The sequence below is a fragment of the Plecotus auritus genome, assembly GCF_963455305.1.
Source record: "Plecotus auritus genome assembly, chromosome: X".
Classification (NCBI taxonomy): domain Eukaryota; kingdom Metazoa; phylum Chordata; class Mammalia; order Chiroptera; family Vespertilionidae; genus Plecotus; species Plecotus auritus.
In genome coordinates this window covers 47,194,300-47,212,130 of record NC_137784.1, presented here as the reverse complement: position 1 = coordinate 47,212,130, position 17,831 = coordinate 47,194,300, and the positions used below count along the sequence as shown (strand labels likewise).

The 17,831-nt window shown below is 38.2% G+C and overlaps 1 protein-coding gene across 3 annotated transcripts in view; it reads right to left on the bottom strand.

Annotated features, from left to right (window-relative positions):
• ZDHHC15 (zDHHC palmitoyltransferase 15) overlaps positions 1 to 17,831 on the bottom strand; it is a 441,448-nt gene that overhangs the window by 211,361 nt on the left and 212,256 nt on the right. For all 3 annotated transcript variants that reach the window (XM_080652621.1, XM_080652622.1, XM_080652623.1), the window contains 2 exons: positions 15,404 to 15,536; positions 13,686 to 13,812 (listed from right to left, as the gene is read on the bottom strand). In XM_080652621.1, coding sequence (XP_080508747.1) covers positions 13,686 to 13,812; positions 15,404 to 15,536 — 260 coding nt within the window. The remainder of the gene's footprint in view (positions 1 to 13,685; positions 13,813 to 15,403; positions 15,537 to 17,831) is intronic.

The window sequence follows — 17,831 nt, the reverse complement described above, 5'->3', positions numbered from 1 at the left end:
GTCCTCTCTCTTTTTCTCTTTATGAGTCTGGTTAAACGTTAACAATCTTATTTCTGTCTTTAAAGAACCAGTTACTGGTTTTATTGGTGTTTTGTATTATTGTTTAGACTCTATTTCATTTATTTTCACTCTTTATTATTTGCTTCATTCTACTCACTTTGGGCTTTGTTTGTTCTTTTTCTAGTTTCCTTGGGTTTAAGTAGAGGTAGGCTTGTAATGCTATAAATTTCCCTCATGCGATAGTTTTCACTGTGTGCTATAAATTTTTGGTGTTTTGTCTTCAATTTAATTTTTTTGAGGTGTCTATTGAGTTCTTACTTCATCTCACTGTTATCCTATTCACTGTTTCATACCATGCTAATTAGTCTCCATGTAATTTTTTAAAATATATTTTATTGATTTTAGAGAGGAAGGGAGAGGGAGAGAGAGATAGAAACATCAATGATGAGAGAATTATTGATTGGCTGCCTCTTGCATGTCCCCCACTGGGGATCGAGCCCCCAACCCAAGCATGTGCCCTTGACTGGAATCGAACCCAGAACCCTTCAGTCTGCAGGCCGATGCTCTATCCATCGAGCCAAACCAGCTAGGGTTCCATGTAATTTTTTCCATGTTCTTTATGTAATTGATATCTATTTTTATACCATTGTGATCAAAGAAGATGCTTGTTGCAATTTCAATCTTCTTAAAATTATTGAGACTTGTTCTGTGGCCCTAATATGTTGTCTATCCTAGACAATGTTTCATGAACACTTGAAAAGAATGTATATTCTACGGCATTGGGGTAAAATGCTTGAAAATATCAATTAAATATCTGGTCAAATGTGTCATTTAAGGCTCTATTTCTTGTTGATTTTCTGTTAGTTGATCTATTGTTGATGTCAATGGAGTGTTAACATTCCCTACAATTACCATATGACTGTCAATCTCTTCCTTCACGTCCATCAATGTTTATATATTTAGATATTGGGTACATAAATACCTAACTTAAAAGGGTTATATCCTCTTATTGGATTGATCTTTTTATAATTACAAAATTTTCTTCTTTGTCTCTTGTTTTAAAGTCTATTTTGTCTGATATATAAATATTGCTACCAGAGATTTTTTCACTTCCATTTGCATAAAATATCTTTTCCCATCCCTTTACTTTCAGAATGTGTGTCTTTCAACGTGAGGTGGGTCTATTGTTGAAAGTATATGTATGGGTCTTAACTTTTTATCCAGTTAGCAACCCTATGTCTTTTAACTGGAAAATTTAATTCATTTACATTTAAAGTGATTGTTAATAGATATATACTTATTGCCATTTTATTATTCATATTCATGATCTTTTCCTCCTTCTCCTTAAAGAAGTCCCTTTATTTTTATTTTTTTGGTGGTTTAAAAAAGATAAATATTTATTAGGAAACAAAATAGCACATTATAAGAAAATTTTAAAAATAGGTCACGCTGTTTCATACTTATAACTCTTACAGGACATGCCTCATTTAACTTAATTTCATACTTATAAAATTTACATTATATTGAGGGTTGGGCAGAAGTTGAAGTCCACATCCAGGCATGGGTGTCATGAACAATCACAAAAGGCTTTTGGAGACAATTCAAGGCAGTAAATGAGTGTGCTGTAAACATGAATTTATAGCATTGAAGGCACTACTTCAAAATAAAAATTGTTAATATTTCATTTCTTGGTGTCATTTATATTTGAGTGTGAATATATTTGGTATTTATTTCAAATTTCTTTCCACGTTTTTCTTCTTCATGGTATCTAAGAGAATTTTTCAAATAGCATTTCACCACACAAGCATCAAATGGTGCAAACTGGTTAAGTAGTGATGAGCTTCTTTATCTTTTACTTGTCTGGGAAGCTATCTGCTTTTGATTCTAAATTATAGCCTTGCTGAGTATAGTAGTCTTGTTTTTAGAAAAGTAGAGCACTACTTTTCATCATTTTGGATATTTTGGGCCAAACCCTTCTGGCCTTCAAAGTTTCTGTTGAAAAATCAGTTGACAGTTTTATGAAAGCTCCATTTTAGGAAACTAACTTTTCCTTGGTGCTTTTAAGATTCACTCTGTCTTTAACCTTTGTCATTTTACTTATGGTGTATCTTGATGTGGGCCTCTCTGGGTTCCTCTTGTTTGGGAATCTCTGCACTTCTTGGACATGTATGTCTTTTGTTTTGCCACATTTGGGAAGTTTTCACTTATCATTTCTTCAAATAGATTTTCAATACCTTGCTCTCACTCTTTTTTTTTTCTTGTACTCCTATGATGCAAATTCTTGATACTGCTCTGAAGTTTCCTTAAACTATCCCCATTTATTTTCTTTTTGCTGTGCCGATAGGGCATTTCCCACTGCCTTGTTTTCTAAATCACTGATTTAATTTTTGGCTTCATCTAATATACTACTCTTTATTCTGGTTTATTCATTTCTTTGTTGTTGTTAATCCTCACCTAAGGATATTTTTTCCATTGACTTTTAGAGAGAATGGAAGGGAGGGAGAGAGATACAGAGAGAGAAACATCACTGTAAGAGGGACATAGCTATTGGATGCCTCCCACAAGTGCCCTAACTTAGGCCAGGGATTGACCTGCAACTGAGGTATGTGCCTTTGACCAGAATTAAACCCAAGACCCTTTGGTCTGCGGGCCTACATTCTAACCACTGAGCTAACCGGCCAGGACCCTTCCGGTTTATTCTTTTTTCTGAAATCTCTATTGTTTTGGATTTTTTTTGCACTAGAAGTTATTTTTTTAAAGTATCTTTATTGTTTAACAATAAAATAAAATTAAAAAATCTTTATTGTTTAAAGTATTACATATGTCCCATTTTTCCCCCATTGACCTCTCTCACCCCACCCCTAACCCCCACCCCAGGCCTTCAGCACCCAATTGTCTGTGTCCATGGGTTATGCATATATGCATAAGAGTTCATTAGTTGATCTCTTCCCCCGTCCCCGAACTCTTCCCTGCCTTCTCTCTGAGGTTTGACAGTCTGTTCAATGCTTTTATGTCTCTGGGTGTAATTTTGTTCATCAGTTTATGTTGTTCATTAGATTCTACATGTGAGTAAGATCATGTGATACTTCTCTTTCTGTGACTGGCTTATTTCATTTACCATAATGCTCTCTAAGTCCATCCATGCTTGTGCAAATGGTAGGGGTTCTTTCTTTTTTTATAGCTGGGGGTAGTATTCCATTTTATAGCTATACCACATTTTTTTAATCTGCTCATTTGCTGATGGGCAAGTAGGCTGTTTCCAAATCTTAGCTATTGTAAATTGCACTGTTATGAACATAGGGATGCACATAGTCTTTCTGATTGGTGTTTAAGATTTCTTAGGATATATTACTAGAAGTGGGATCACTGAGTCAAATGGGAGTTCCATTTTTATTTTGTTGAGGAAACTTCATCCTGTTTTCCACAGAGGCTGTACCAGTCTTCATTACCACCAGCAGTGTATTAGGGTTCCCTTTTCTCCACATCCTCGCCAACACTTGTTTGTTGATTTGTTGATGATAGCCATTCTGACAGGTGTAAGGTGCTACCTCATTATCTTTTAAATTTGCATTTCTTGGATGATTAGTGGCTTTGAGCATTTGTTCATGTCTCTTGGCCTTATATGTCCACTTTAGAGAAGTTTCCATTTAGGTCCTTTGCCCATTTTTTACTTGGATTTGTTTATCTTTCGTTTGTTAAGTTGTATGAGTTCCCTACAAAATTTGGAGGTTAAACCATTATCCGATGTATCATTGCCAAATATGTTCTGCCATGCAGTGTGCTCTCTTATTATTTTGTTGATGGTTTCTTTTGCTGTGTAGAAGATTTTTATTCGGATGTAGTCCCATTTATTTATTTTCTCCTTAGTTTCCATTGTCCTAGAAGATGTATGGGTAAACATATTGATGTGAGAGATGCCTGGTATTTTGCTGCCAATGATTTCCTCTAGGATTTTTAGGGTATAACATCTTACATTTAAGTCTTTTATCCATTTTGAGTTTATTCTTGTATTTGGTGTAAGTTGATAGTACACTTTCATTTTTTTTGCATGTACCTGTCCAATTTTCCCAGCACCATTTATTGAAGAGACTATCTTGACCCCATTGTATGCTCTTGCCTCATTTGTCAAATATTAATTGAGCATAATGGCTTGGGATGATTGCTGGGTTCTCTGTTATATTCCATTGGTATATATGCCTGTTCTTGTGCCAGTACCAGGCTGTTTTGAGTACAGTGGTTTATAGTATAACTTGATATCTGGCATTGTAATCTCTCCAACTTTGTTCTTCTCTCTCAATATTGCTGCGGCTATTCGGGGTCTTTATTGATTCCACATACATTTTTGGAGAGTTTGTTCTAGATCTGTGAAATATGCTGTTGGTAATTTAATAAGGATTTCATTGAATCCATAGATTGCTTTGGATAGTATGGACATTTTAATGATGTTGATTCTACCAATCCATGAACAAAGTATATTATTACACTTGTTTATATCTTCATCTATTTTTTAAATGTCCTATAGTTTTCTGAGTACAGGTCTTTTACCACCTTGGTTAAGTTTATTCATAAGTCTCTTAATGTTTTGTTGCAATAGAAATGGGATTGATTTTTTTTGTTTCTCTTTCTGAGAGTTCATTATTGATGTATTAAAATACCATTGATTTCTGGGTGTTAATGTTACATCCTGCTACATTGCCAAATTCATTTATTAAACTTAGTAATTTTTTGATGGAGTCTTTAGGATTTTCTTTGTACAATATCATGTCATTTGTGAATAATGACAGTTTTACTTCTTTTCCAATTTGGATGCCGTTTATTTCTTCTTGTTGTCTGATTGCTATGGCTAGCACTTCCAGTGCTATGTTGAACAGGAGTGGTGAAAGTGGGAATCCCTGTTTTGTTCCTGTTCTTAGGAAAAATTTTTTAGTTTTTGCCCATTGTGTATGATGATGGTTGTAGGTTTGTCATATAAGGCCTTCATTATGTTGAGTTATGTTCCCTCTATTCCCACGTTGCTGAGAGTTTTTATTAAAAAAAGGTGTTGGATTTTGTCAAATGCTTTTCCTGCATCAATTGATATGATCATGTGGTTTTTATCTTTCAATTTGTTTATGTGTTGTATCACACTTATTGATTTGCAGATACTGTACCAGACTTGCATCCCTGGAATAAATCCCACTTGGTCATGGTGTATGATCTTTCTAAGGTATTACTGGATCTGATTTGCTAAAATTTTGTTGCAGGTTTTAGCATCTATGTTAATAAAGGATATTAGCCTGTGATTCTCTTTCTCTTTAGTGTCTTTATCTGGTTTTGGGATTAGGGTAATGCTGGCTTCATAGAAACAGATTGTAAGTATTCCTTCCTCTTGGATTTTTTTGGAACAGTTTGGAGGATAGGTGTTAATTCTTCTTTGATTGTTTGGCAAAACTTCCCTGTGAAGACATGTGGACCAGGGCTTTTGTTTGCTGGAAGTTTTTTGTTTTTTTTCATTACTGCCTCAATTTCTTCAGTAGTATCAGTCTAGTCATGTTTTCTGATTCTTCCTGATTGAGTTTTGGAAGGCTGTATTTTTCTATGAATATGTTCATTTCATCCAAGTTGTCCATTTAGCATTTTGTTGGAATAGAGTTGTTTATAGTATTTTTTTTATGATCCTTTGTATCTCTGTGGGGTCAGCTGATACTTAATCTCTTTCATTTCTGATTTTGCTTATTTGGTTCTTCTCTCTTTGTTTCTTGGTATCTCTGTCAAGAGGCTCATCAATTTATCCTTTCAAAGAACCAGCTCTTGTCTCTATTTCATTTATTTGCACTCTGACCTTTATTATTTCTTTCCTTCTACTTCCTCTGAGGGTTTTTTGTTGCTCTCTTTCTAATTCTTTAAGTGGTAGTGTTAGATAAATTATTACAAGTTTGGTTTTTGTTTTTTTGGTTTGTTTTTTGAGGAAAGTTTGTAGTGCTATGAACTTTCACTGTGTCCAATAGACTTTGGATTGTTGGTGTGTTCATTATTACTTGTTTCCCGGATGTTTTTTAATTTCTTCTTTGATCTCTTTGGAAACTCATTGTTTAGCAGCATGCTATTTAGCCTCCATGTGTTTCATTGCTTTTGAGTATTTTTATTGTAGTTTATTTCTAACTAGAGGCCCAGTGTACAAAATTCGTGCACGGGGGTGTGTGTCCCTCAGCCCAGCCTGCACTCTCTCCAATCTGGGACCCCTCAAGGGATGTCCAACTGCTCGTTTAGGCCCGATCCCAGTAGGATTGGGCCTAAACGGGCAGCCGGACATCCCTCTCACAATCCAGGACTGCTGGCTCCCAACTGCTCGCCTGCCTGCCTTCCTGATTGCCACTAACTGCTTCTGCCTGCCAGCCTGATCACCCCCTAACCACTCCCCTGCCAGCTTGTTTGCCCCTAACTACCCTCCCCTGCCAGCCTGGTCACCCCTAACTGCCCTCCTCTGCAGGCCTGGTCCCCCCCAACTGCTCTCCCCTGCAGGCCTGGTCCCCCCCAACTGCTCTCCCCTGCAGGCCTGGGTCCCCCCGAACTGCCCTTCCCTGCAGGCCTGGTCACCCCCAACTTCCCTCCTCTGCTGGCCTAGTCACCCTTAACTGCCCTCCCCTGCAGGCTTGATTGCCCCCAACTGCCCTCCCTTGCAGGCCTGGTCCCTCCCAACTGCCCTCCCCTGCTGGCCATCTGTGGCGGCCATCCTGTGTCCACATGAGGGCAGTCATCTTTGACCACATGGGGGCAGCCATCTTGTGTGTTGGAGTGATGGTCAATTTGCATATTATCCTTTTATTAGATAGGATTACATAGGATAGAGGCCTGGTGCACAGGTGGGGGCCAGCTGGTTTGCCCTGAAGAGTGTCCCGGATCAGGTGGGGGTTCCCTTGGGGCGTGGGGCTGCCTGGGTGAGGGGCCTGTGGTGGTTTGCAGGCTGGCCATGCCCTCCGGTGACCCAAGCGGAGGCCCTGGTATCTGGGATTTATTTATCTTCTATAATTGAAACTTTGTAGCCTTGAGTGGAGCCAAGCCTCCTGCTTGATCTGTGGCTGCAGCCATTTTTGTTGGGATTTATTTATCTTCTATAATTGAAACTTTGTAGCCTTAAGCGGAGGCCAAGGCAGGCCAGGGCAGGTAGAAAACTTGGCTTCCTCCATTGCCGGGGAAACCCAAGCCTCCTGCTCCCTCCGTGGCCGCAGCCATCTTGGTTGGGTTAATTTGCATACTCACTCCTTACTGGATGGTGGGTGTGGCTTCTGGGTGTAGTGGAGGTACTATCAATTTGCATATTACTATTTTATTAGATAGTATTTTATACCATTGTGATCTGAGAAGTTGCTTGATATGATTTCAATCTTCTTGAATTTCTAGAGACTTAGTCTATTTCCAAACATGTAATCTATGTTTGAAAATGTCCCATGTGCACTGAAAAAGAATGTATATTCCATAACTTTGGGGTGAAATGTTCTGAAGATGTCAATTTTTTCCATATGTTCAACTGTGCCATTTAGGATTGTTGTTTCCTTGTTGATTTTTTATCCAGAAGATTTATCCAGTGATGTTAATGTGGTATTAAAGTCCCCTACTATGAATATATTGCTGTAGCTCTCTCCCTTGATATCTTCCAGAAGTTTTTTTTTTTAATGTATTTGAATGATCCTGTATTGGGTGCATGTATGTTTATCATAGTTATATCCTCTTGTTTTATCAATTCCTTTAGTATTATGAAGAGGCCTTCCCTATATATCTTATTATGGCATTCACTTTGAGGCCTATTTTGTCAGATAAAAGTATTGCTTCCCCAGGTTTTTGTGTTTTGTTTTTTTTTCATTTCCATTTGCTTGAAGAAGTTTCTTCATCCATTCACTCTCAATCTGTGTGAGTCCTTTGTTCAGAGGTGGGTCTCTTGTAGACAGCATATATATGGATCATGTTTTCTTATCCATTCATCTACCCTATGTCTTTTGATTGGAGCATTTAATCAATTTACACTTAAGGTTATTATTGAGAGTTACTTGTTTCTTACCACTATGTTCTTTATGCCTGTGTTCCTTCTTCCCTTTATATTTCTTCATTATACAACAGTCCCTTTAGCATTTCTTGCATTGCTGGTTTGGTGGTAATAAACTCCCTTAGCTTTTTTTTTTTTGTCTGTGAAGCTCCTGATTTCACCTTCAATTTTGAATGATAGCTTTGCTGGATAGAGTATTCTTAGGATTAGTCCCTTGCTTTTCAACACTTTGTATACTTCATGTCATTCCCTCTGACCTGATCTATTTCCATTGAGAAATCAGCTGATAATCTAATGGGAGATCCCCTGTAGGTAATTTCCTGTCTCTCACTTGCAGCCTTTAAGATTCTTTCTTTGTCTTTTACGTTTGCCAATTTAATTATGGTGTGTCTTGGTGTAGGACTTTTTGCGTTTATCTTGATTGGTACTCTCTGTGCTTCTTGGACTTGTGTGACTGTTTTCTTGCCCAAGTCAGGAAAGTTTTCTGTCATTATTTCTTTAAACAGGTTTTCTATTCCTTGATCATCTTCTTCTCCTTCTGATACCCCTATTATGAGGATGTTGTATTGTTTCATGTTGTCCCAAAGCTCCTTTAGATTCTCCTTCTGCTTTTTAATTTATTTTTCCTATTGCTACTCTGCTTGGGTGTTTTTTCTACCTTGTCTTCTAAGTTGCTGAATTGGTCCCCAGATTGTTCTAGTTTACTGTTGAAACCTTCCATTGTGTTCTTTATTGCAGCTATATCATTCTTCACTTCCTCTTGATTCTTATTCATGGTGTATTTCTCATTCAGCTCCTTATAATTCTCATTGTGTTGCTTGTAATTCTCAGTCAGATGTTTGAGCATCCTTATAACCATTACTCTGAATGATTTCTCTGACAAATTACTCGCCTCCATTTTATTTAGTTCTTTTCTGGTGATTCCTCCTTTTCTTTCATTTGGGGATTGTTTCTTTTTCTCCCCATTTATGCTTTCCCTTTGTATTTGTTTCTGTCTTAGATCAAACTGCTAAGCCACTCAGATTTTTGGGGGGTCATCCTATGTAGTAGGTGTTTTGTGTGACCCAGTGGTGCAGTCTCAGATCTCCTGATCTGCGTGTTCTAGGAAAGCCCACTACTTGAGTTATTTGGGTTCTCCTAATGTAGTTGGGACTTGAATGTTATTGTACTGTTCATGGATGGAGTCTCCTCATAGATTGGCTGACTATGTGGTTCAGCTCCAAACTTGTCATGCAAGCTGTTGTGGATGTGCTCAGGGTCCAGGCTCCCATAGTAATAGTTGCTTGTAAGGTCCCACTGGCAGGTGACTCACTGTGCTGTTCTGGAACAGGCTGCTGGAGTGGTGTGCATCTCTGGGACTCACTATGGGGTTCCAGAGCCCATGGTGGGGTGGCACACGACTCTGCCAATCACTGCAGGGGGTTCTGGAGCCTGCAGCCAGGGTGGTGCGCTGCTCTGCATCAACCCACTGTGGAGGTCATGGGGCCTGCAGCCGGTGCTTAATTTCTGACTGGTCCTTTTTCATGCCTTTGAAATTCTCACTCAGATCCTTGAAAGTCTCACAAAGTCCCTTGAAGCTCTCATTGAAGCTCTCATTAAGATCCTTGAGCAGCCCTGACCGGTTTGGCTCAGTGGATAGAGCATCGGCCTGTGGACTGAAGGGTCCCGGGTTCGATTCCGGTCAAGGGCATGTACCTGGGTTGCAGGCACATCCCCAGTGGGAGGTGTGCAGGAGGCAGCTGATCGATGTTTCTCTCTCATCGATGTTTCTATCTATCCTCTCCCTTTCCTCTCTGTAAGAAATCAATAAAATATATTTAAAAAAAAAAAAAGATCCTTGAGCAACCTCATCACCATTGTTTTGAACTCTGTATCCAGTAGTTTACTTGCTTCCATTTCATTTATTTCTTTTTCTGGAAATTTCTTCTGGTCTTTCATTTGTGACATATTTATTTATTTTTCTGTATATTGGCTACTTCCCTGTGTTTGTTTCTATGCATTAGGTAGAGCTGCTATGTCTCCTGGAATTGTTAGAATGGCCCTGTGTAGTAGGTGCCCTGTAGGGCCCAGTGGCTTGGTCTCCCCAGTCACCTGAGCTGGGCATTCTAGGTGTGCCCCTGTATATGTTATGTTTACAGCCTTGTTGTAGTTTAGCCTTCATTGCTGTTGGTATCACTGGGAAGAGTTGATCTCAAGGCCAATTGGCTGTGAGGATCAGCTGCATTTACAGTGGAAGAGCTGCTGTGTAGGAGACACCCATATGGAGCAGGACTTGCTTCTGTGAGGCTTTGGTGCTCACTGAGCCTGCCCCTTGAGTGTGCCACTTGTGGGTAGAATTATAATCTGGTATGGTCTGAAGTTGTCCACCAGGTTCACTAACTCTGTGGCCTCCTGGGATGTGCAAAGTCAGCCACTTGCTGGCGCCACCTGGGAGGAGCTACAGAGTGATCTTTAGATAGCTGCTATTTGTATTGGGCTTAGAAGTGCTCAGGTGAGGCCAAGTTGTGAAGCAAGGTACACTGTTGCTAGTGCCAGGTCTTGGGCCTCTTATGGGTAGGTATGGGGCACACTGATGCCAGCTGCTGCTTGTTTGAGAGATTTCAGGAAATTTTCAGGCCTGAGCCAGGATAGGCCTTTCCTATGGAAAAGCCACTGCAAGCCACTTTGGTGGGGCTGAAAGTTAGATGTGGTGGGGTCTCAGGTAATCACCAATGTGGAGGGAACTGTGTGAGCCACACTGATGGAAACTCAGATATGGCTGCAAGTCAGCTCTGTGATGGGGGAGATCCCAGCACAGGAACAAGATCCCTATGAGTACCCCCATCTTGGAGAAAGCTCTGCCTGAGTTTCTGCCCAATGCCAGACAATCCAGTTCCCCTTCATATGTCCCTGGTTCCCCCAATGCTGTCACTCAGTGCTGGAGATCAGACAGAGTAGGACCCTGTAAGTTCATGCACTGGCCCTGTAAGAGGAACTGCCTAGGACTTCAGCAGCCTCCTTGTCACTCAGCCACAATCCTCGCTGGTTTTAATAGCCTGAAGTTATGGGGACTTCTCTTTCCAGCTCTGGAACCCTGGGCTGGGGGTCTGGTATGGGGCTTACACCCCTCGCTTCTCATGGGAGGCCTCTGAACTGGATATATCACTCCTGATTTTAAAAATCACCACTGGTGGGTGTCAGATCAGCCTGTTCAGTGCCTCTGACCCTCCTACCAGACTTGATGTGTTTTGTTCTTTACTTCTCTAGTTGCAGAACTTCCATTCATCCAGATTTCAGGCAATTCTGAATGATGGTTGTTCTTCATTTTAGTTGTAATTTTGCTGTGGTTGTGGGAGGCGGTAGTACCAGCATTTACTTACACTGCTATCTTGCTTCTCTGGTTTATTCTTTATTTCAGATATTGCAATCTTCATTTCTGACTTATTTTTTTAATGGTTTATTGTGGTTTTAAAATATATTTCCTTTCTCTATGTTCATATTTTCACTGAGATAATGTATTCTTAGCCTTAGTTCCTTAAATATCCTTATAACCCATGTTTTAAACTCTGTATCTGATAGATTGCTTGCCTCCATTTCATTTAGTTCTTTTCCTGAAGATTTCTCCTGCTCTTGCATTTGGGACTAGTTTCTGTGTCTCCTCATTTTGGCTCCCTCTCTGGGTTTGTTTTCATGTATAAGGTAGATCTGCTATATATACCAGTCTTGGAAGAGTGATCTTCTGTAGTATGTGTCCTGAGGAGCCCAATGGTGTAGTCTCCTTGGTCACTTGAGTCAGGTACTCCTGGGATGTCTTTTGTGTTGGTTGTGTGTGCCCTCTTATTATAGTTGAGCCTTGACTGCTGTTGGCCTATCAGTAGGTGTGGTTGACCCTCAGGCTGACTAGCTATGAGGCTTGGCCAGGATCACAGTGTATGAGCTGTTGTATGTGGGCTGACCCCACGGGGCAGGGTTTACCCCATTGGTGCTCCAGTAACTGCTGAGACCACCCTTTGGGTATGCTGTTTGTGAAGCCAATTTGGTGGTGTTATTTTGTGGTCTGAACCTGGTCGCTGGGTATGTTTGTTCTGTGGCTTCTTTTGAGGGGCTCTGGTGCAAGGCCAGCTCAGGCTCTGTGTTCCCCTAGGGCCACCTGTTAGAAACTACAAAGTGATGCATGATTGGTACTTGCCTATACTGTGCCCAGAGTCACGTGAGAGATGCCATGCTACCTAGGCGAGCTGACAACAGTTCTAGGCCTTAGACCAATCAGCAAGGGCACCAGTCACACAGAGGCCAGCAGTCACCTGCCTGGGGCTTGTGGAGCTTTTAGAGTCTTTAAGAAAGTCTTCAGCATGGGCCATAGTCCACTGCCTATAAGAAACAAGTGCTGAAAGAGACTTAGGTGGTGCTGGAGTTGGATGGGGTGGGGTCCCAGGGAGTCACCAGGGTTGGACCAGGGGTATTCACCAGGTTAATGCAGATTCTGATTTGGTGCCTGACTGCAACTGCAGGCAGTGTGGGGAGAGGGCTCAACAAAGGAACAATAGTGGCTGCCCTTCAAGCTCTTGCCTTGAAGCCACACAATTCAGTTTATCCCCATGTGTCCCTGATACATTTTGAGCTGTTATCTCTTCACTCAAGCTTAGGATGAGTTTTTGTGATTGAGTGAGTCGGACTCAGGCCCTTTAAGAAGATGCCTGGGTCTATAGCAACCTTCCATCTCACCCATACAGAATCCCCACAGATTTTCAAAGCCAGACGTTGTTGGGACTCCACTTCCCAGCACTAGTGTTCTGAGCCAGGGTTTATAGTGTGGGTCTGAGACCTACTGCTCCTCAGTGGGAACCTCCACATCTGAGATATCCCTCCAAATTCATTACGTGGTTGTGGAACCAGCCTGTTTCCAGTCTCCACCCCTCCTACCAGTCTTGATGTGGCTTTTTTTTGTATTCTTATTCCATTCAGCTAGTTTTCAGATGATTCTTCATAGTGATTGTTCTATAATTTAGTTGTAATTTTGATGTAGTCATGGGAGGAGAATAGCACAGCATTTACTTACTGTTCTATATTGACTAGAAGTCCTATTTGTATATATTTTTATTTTACAAATTTATTTTTAAATGTCAGCTTTAAATAAATATTATAGTGCTCTATAATAAATAAAAATGTGTTTCTTCACTATTCAGGTTGCTTTCAAGTTAACACAAGTGAACCATATCTCACTGAAATAATATTACAGTATACATACCATTTTGAATTCTACATTTTTTCACTTAAAATATAATAAACATTTTCCCTTATTGTGACATAGTCTTTATAACCATTACTTTTGAGATATATATATTCTCATATTGTCAGACTTTAAGTTGTATCCTAATTATTGCTGTGGCAAACATTTTTGTATCTAGACAATGGCTTTGTAGATTCTTAGGATTTTTAAGTACATATTACCAAATTCATTTATAAAAGAGTTGTACCAGTTTACACTGTCAGAAAAAATGGCATAAGAATGCCTATTTTATCATACCCTTACCTCCTGTTTGTCTTTGCTAACTTAGAAATGAAAAACTTAGGGAATAAAATTTTACATTGAACTGATACCTGCTGCATTTTACAATAAAAATTGAATCTGTTACTTCAAGGTATGGTCCAGCATAAACTTATTTCAGTGGTAATAATTACCTACCTGGACCCAATAGGTATTAACCAGAACTTCTTGTTGTCTCCAAACACCTGCTGGATATTTTTGATGAAGCCAAGATTGAATCCATTTTTCTTTGGACCACTTATAAACACTGGAGTACAGAAGGCCTCTGGGACATATAGGGGAGTTGAACAAAAGAGGAAGAAAACAATAAAGGAAAAAAAAGTTTCAGGAAAGTCATGATTTTACAGTTCTCCATGAATGCAACTTGGTTTTATGATACCTTTCTGCTGTGGTAGCATAGGATTTTCATTCTTATTTACTTAGTAAAAACTATTTTAACCACTTAACACAAAGTAAGTTTGTTATTGAATACAAAGAATTGGTACTCTTTTTTATTTAAAAAAGGCAGAAAAATGCATGATGGTAGAAAAATTAAGCAGCCATGGCCATAATATATATTTTGTAGTGCTGCATGTAAGGAGTAAAATAATAGATTTAACAGAACTTTATTTAAATCTTATTGGCAACAACAGCCAAATGGTCTCCATCTTTAGAACTGGAACCAAAGCAATAACATAAAGAGATAGTAATAACATTGATTTGGTTTTGAAATATTTCAGAAATGAAGATGTTCACATTGAAGCACACAATGTAAGAAGCTGAATTTTACTCCAGAAAAAAAAATGTGAATGGGTGAACTATAATCAGACTTAAAGACTAAGAGAAATTTAACCATATTAATGCATATTATATTTAAACACATTTATTCCATTAAGCAAATACTTTCCCTGATGGGCTCTGGCTGCATCTGGTCATTTCCTACTTGTTCTTTGTTTTCAGACTCTTTTATCATGAAGCTTTTAGTTCTTTTCTACTTTGCAGCATGTCTAAGCCAAAAGTGCTAATCTACCACCCTAGCAACTAAGTGCTACATATATATTTGGTTTGGAAAATGAGTGCAAATGCCTTCTTACTTGTTAGTGTAATTAGCAAATGAGTTTAAAAAGTATAATGGATTTTGTATTAAACTTTCTTCAAATCTATTTTAGCTAAACATTCAACATTTTGACATTTTTTCTTCACTTGTCATGAGTTGATTTGAATACAATGTAAATATTTCTTTCACCATAGATAAAAAAAATTGTTGCACTGGAATCCATCAGAAATATAGTTCTTCAAACAACAGACCAGAGTATAGTATAATAGACAGAAAAAGTTAATTTATTATATTAATTTTCTAGAAACTCACTTGTTCAATGTGTTCATCTCACACCCACATTCCTACACAGCTCCTTGATGATTGTAGATATTCAATGATTTTTTTGGCTTGAATTCTTTCTTAGGACTCTATTTTTGTATGTGCTCATTAAGTTAGATTCTTCTATCTTTATTGACCTTTACCTCCAACTTCTGGTATTCCCTTCTGTACTTATTCTTTCCTTCATTTCCTCATGTGAACACATAAAAATTTCAAGCTATAAATCTAGAGAGCTATTACCCAAAATGAACTATAAAGAACAGTGGTCATTTTTGGTTTTGTGTGAGGCTTCATTCACTAATGTTCTCTTTCCCTTGTAAGCTTCATTCACCATGGCTCTCCTGTTTGGTAAAACTTGTTTGCATTTATCTCAATAGGGGGCAAATGAATGTCACTGCAGCTAAAAAGCTTCAATGGAAGTTTTTCTCTTTCTTGGGGTTAATCCACAGGTCACTGATATACATTAATAATTTTTTATAGTCTTAATATCACATCTTACCTAAAGTGGTTTTGTTTCTGCTGACAAGCCAACAATGGTAACCAAAGAGAATCACAAGGCTGACAAAAAACATGCAGGCCACAAATAGAAGAAAAAGGACATGGAACTTAGAGCGAACACTGGGTAATTCCCCCTAGAAAAGAAATAATGAACAGAAACAAAAGATTAAAGTTGTAAGGCTTGGCTAGTTTTTTTTTTTTTATAAAGGTTAGTAATTTTTCATATGTTTAAAATGTCTAGCTGTAATTTAAAAGTAGATTTTGTAAAATTTGTCAAAACTTTCTTTCTTTTGATGACCATGCCTCTTATAGATATGCTTTCTGCTTACAAAGCCTAAAATGGATTCTTGCTTAAGTGTAGGTCACTGTAAAATAGAGCATATAGTGTACCAATTAGAAAAAGATAATGTGTAAAGAGTATACTCAGTCCTTAATTGGTATGCAATGTCTTAGTTTTATAATTAGTTTCTAAATTATGAATCACTGAGTAGAGGTAATTTTGAGATCTTATGGTTCATCCTCTTGTTTCAAGGTGGGTTACTCTGGAATACTTTGTATGTCATATTTCCTTGGACACATATGTGTGTTTAAAAATGTCATGATGATATATGTAGGAAGTTAAAACACATAGGTAGAATTTTTTAAATGTTCTGCTCATAAGTCATGAACTGATTTTAAAGCTACTACAAGTTTTGTATGGTTGTGTGTGTTTTTTTTTTTAAAGCTGAAGTACAATGTGCTGATATATTGCATCCTGTAAAATTACTATCTAGACAGTAAAATTATGCAGATTTGGCAGGATAATTTAAAAGCAAGTAGCTAAATATTTTTATAGTTAGCTGGGACATCTTATTCTCCATGTGTCACCAGTTTTTTAAAAATATGCAGCCCTAGGCCAAAATGAATTTTCTAAAGTTCTATAGCATGCACAGCTCATAACATTTTGTCTTCTATAGATAATCTTAGAAAAAATTTCAATTTTGGAGTGAGAAATTGTGGTAATGACTTTTCTTTATCCCCTCCTTTTCTTGCTGATCATTGTTTTGGCTTGATGAATTGTTTTGAAATATTTACGAATGATCTCAAGTGATAAAGTTAAAGCTACATTATGATCTGGTTCTACTCTAGCTTAGAAGAAGAAAGTTAAGGCTGGGAAACATTTGGCAAATTTAAATAGTACCGATTTATTTCTTCTCTTAGAGAAGATTTTTATTCATTTAGATGTGAGGAAATATTGGGAATCTTCCTGTGCGTGTTTGAAGGCTAAAGATAAGAGAAAGTAAGCCAGTGAGATGCTTTCATATGAGGGGTGGGCTGGGTGAAAATTGCATAAAATTTGCTCCCTTTTGAAATGATTGTTCTTGGCTTAAGCATCCAAACTGAATTTGATTGGTTTTTGTTTGTTTTGTTTTGAATTTATAGGAAACAAATGTATCAGTTTATAGGGGTTTTTACCTGGCTGGGTTTTTTATTTCACATCTCCACTTTTTGAATATGTTTTTTAAAATCTTTTAAAACTCATTTATTTTAATTCTTACCATTTATGTTTAAATGGAAAATAAATAACCGTGCAAGAGGGACTGATATAAAGTCAGTTCACACCCTGGGTGGCAGAGCTGAAAATCTTTCTCTGCTCTAATTACTCTTACAGGACTCTCTTGTGTCTGCCAAATCATATCTACTGTATTGTCTCTTGATAAAGTACTTAATATTTAACTTTTCTTGTTAGAAGAAGATGATGGCCCTATGTTCAAAATTAACTTCTCAGAAGATAACCAAGCTAAATTACTCAAAGCAATAACCACCAGAAACATTTCAGGGGAATACTAGTGGAATAATATGTATTTTATTGGTTCTAAAATAATTCATAGCCTCTCTGATGAAATTCATGGCCCAGAATGGGAGATGTAAGTTACTAATTTTTCCTAACAAAGTAGCTACTCTTTAAGTTAATATTAATGGGAGAGACATAATGTGGTGGTCTTCTGAAATCTTTATTCTAAATGTGCTAGAGCTTTTCCACAACAGTACTATAATGGACAGTAAGACATGGTACCATGTTTAAGATCAATGGGCTTTGAGTCAGATTCAAATCCTGATTTTGAAACTTATAAGCTGGGTGATCCCAAGCATGTCACCTAACTATTATGAGCCTCAGTTTTATCATCTTAAATGAGGCTAATGATTCCTGCTTTGTCTACTTCACAAGGCTGTGGTGAGGATAAAATGAGGTAATAGATATAAAAGTGCTTTAAAAATAGTAAAGTACCATACAAATAGATGTTGCTGTTCTTAGGAGCACAGCCAGCTTTCTTGATACATAGCTTTTAAAATAAATGTCAGGTAAGTGTTCAGGGTGGTATGGTGATTATGAGGGGATGAGGGGTGGATGGCAGCAGAAGAGGGTATAGAGGCATAAATGGTAATGG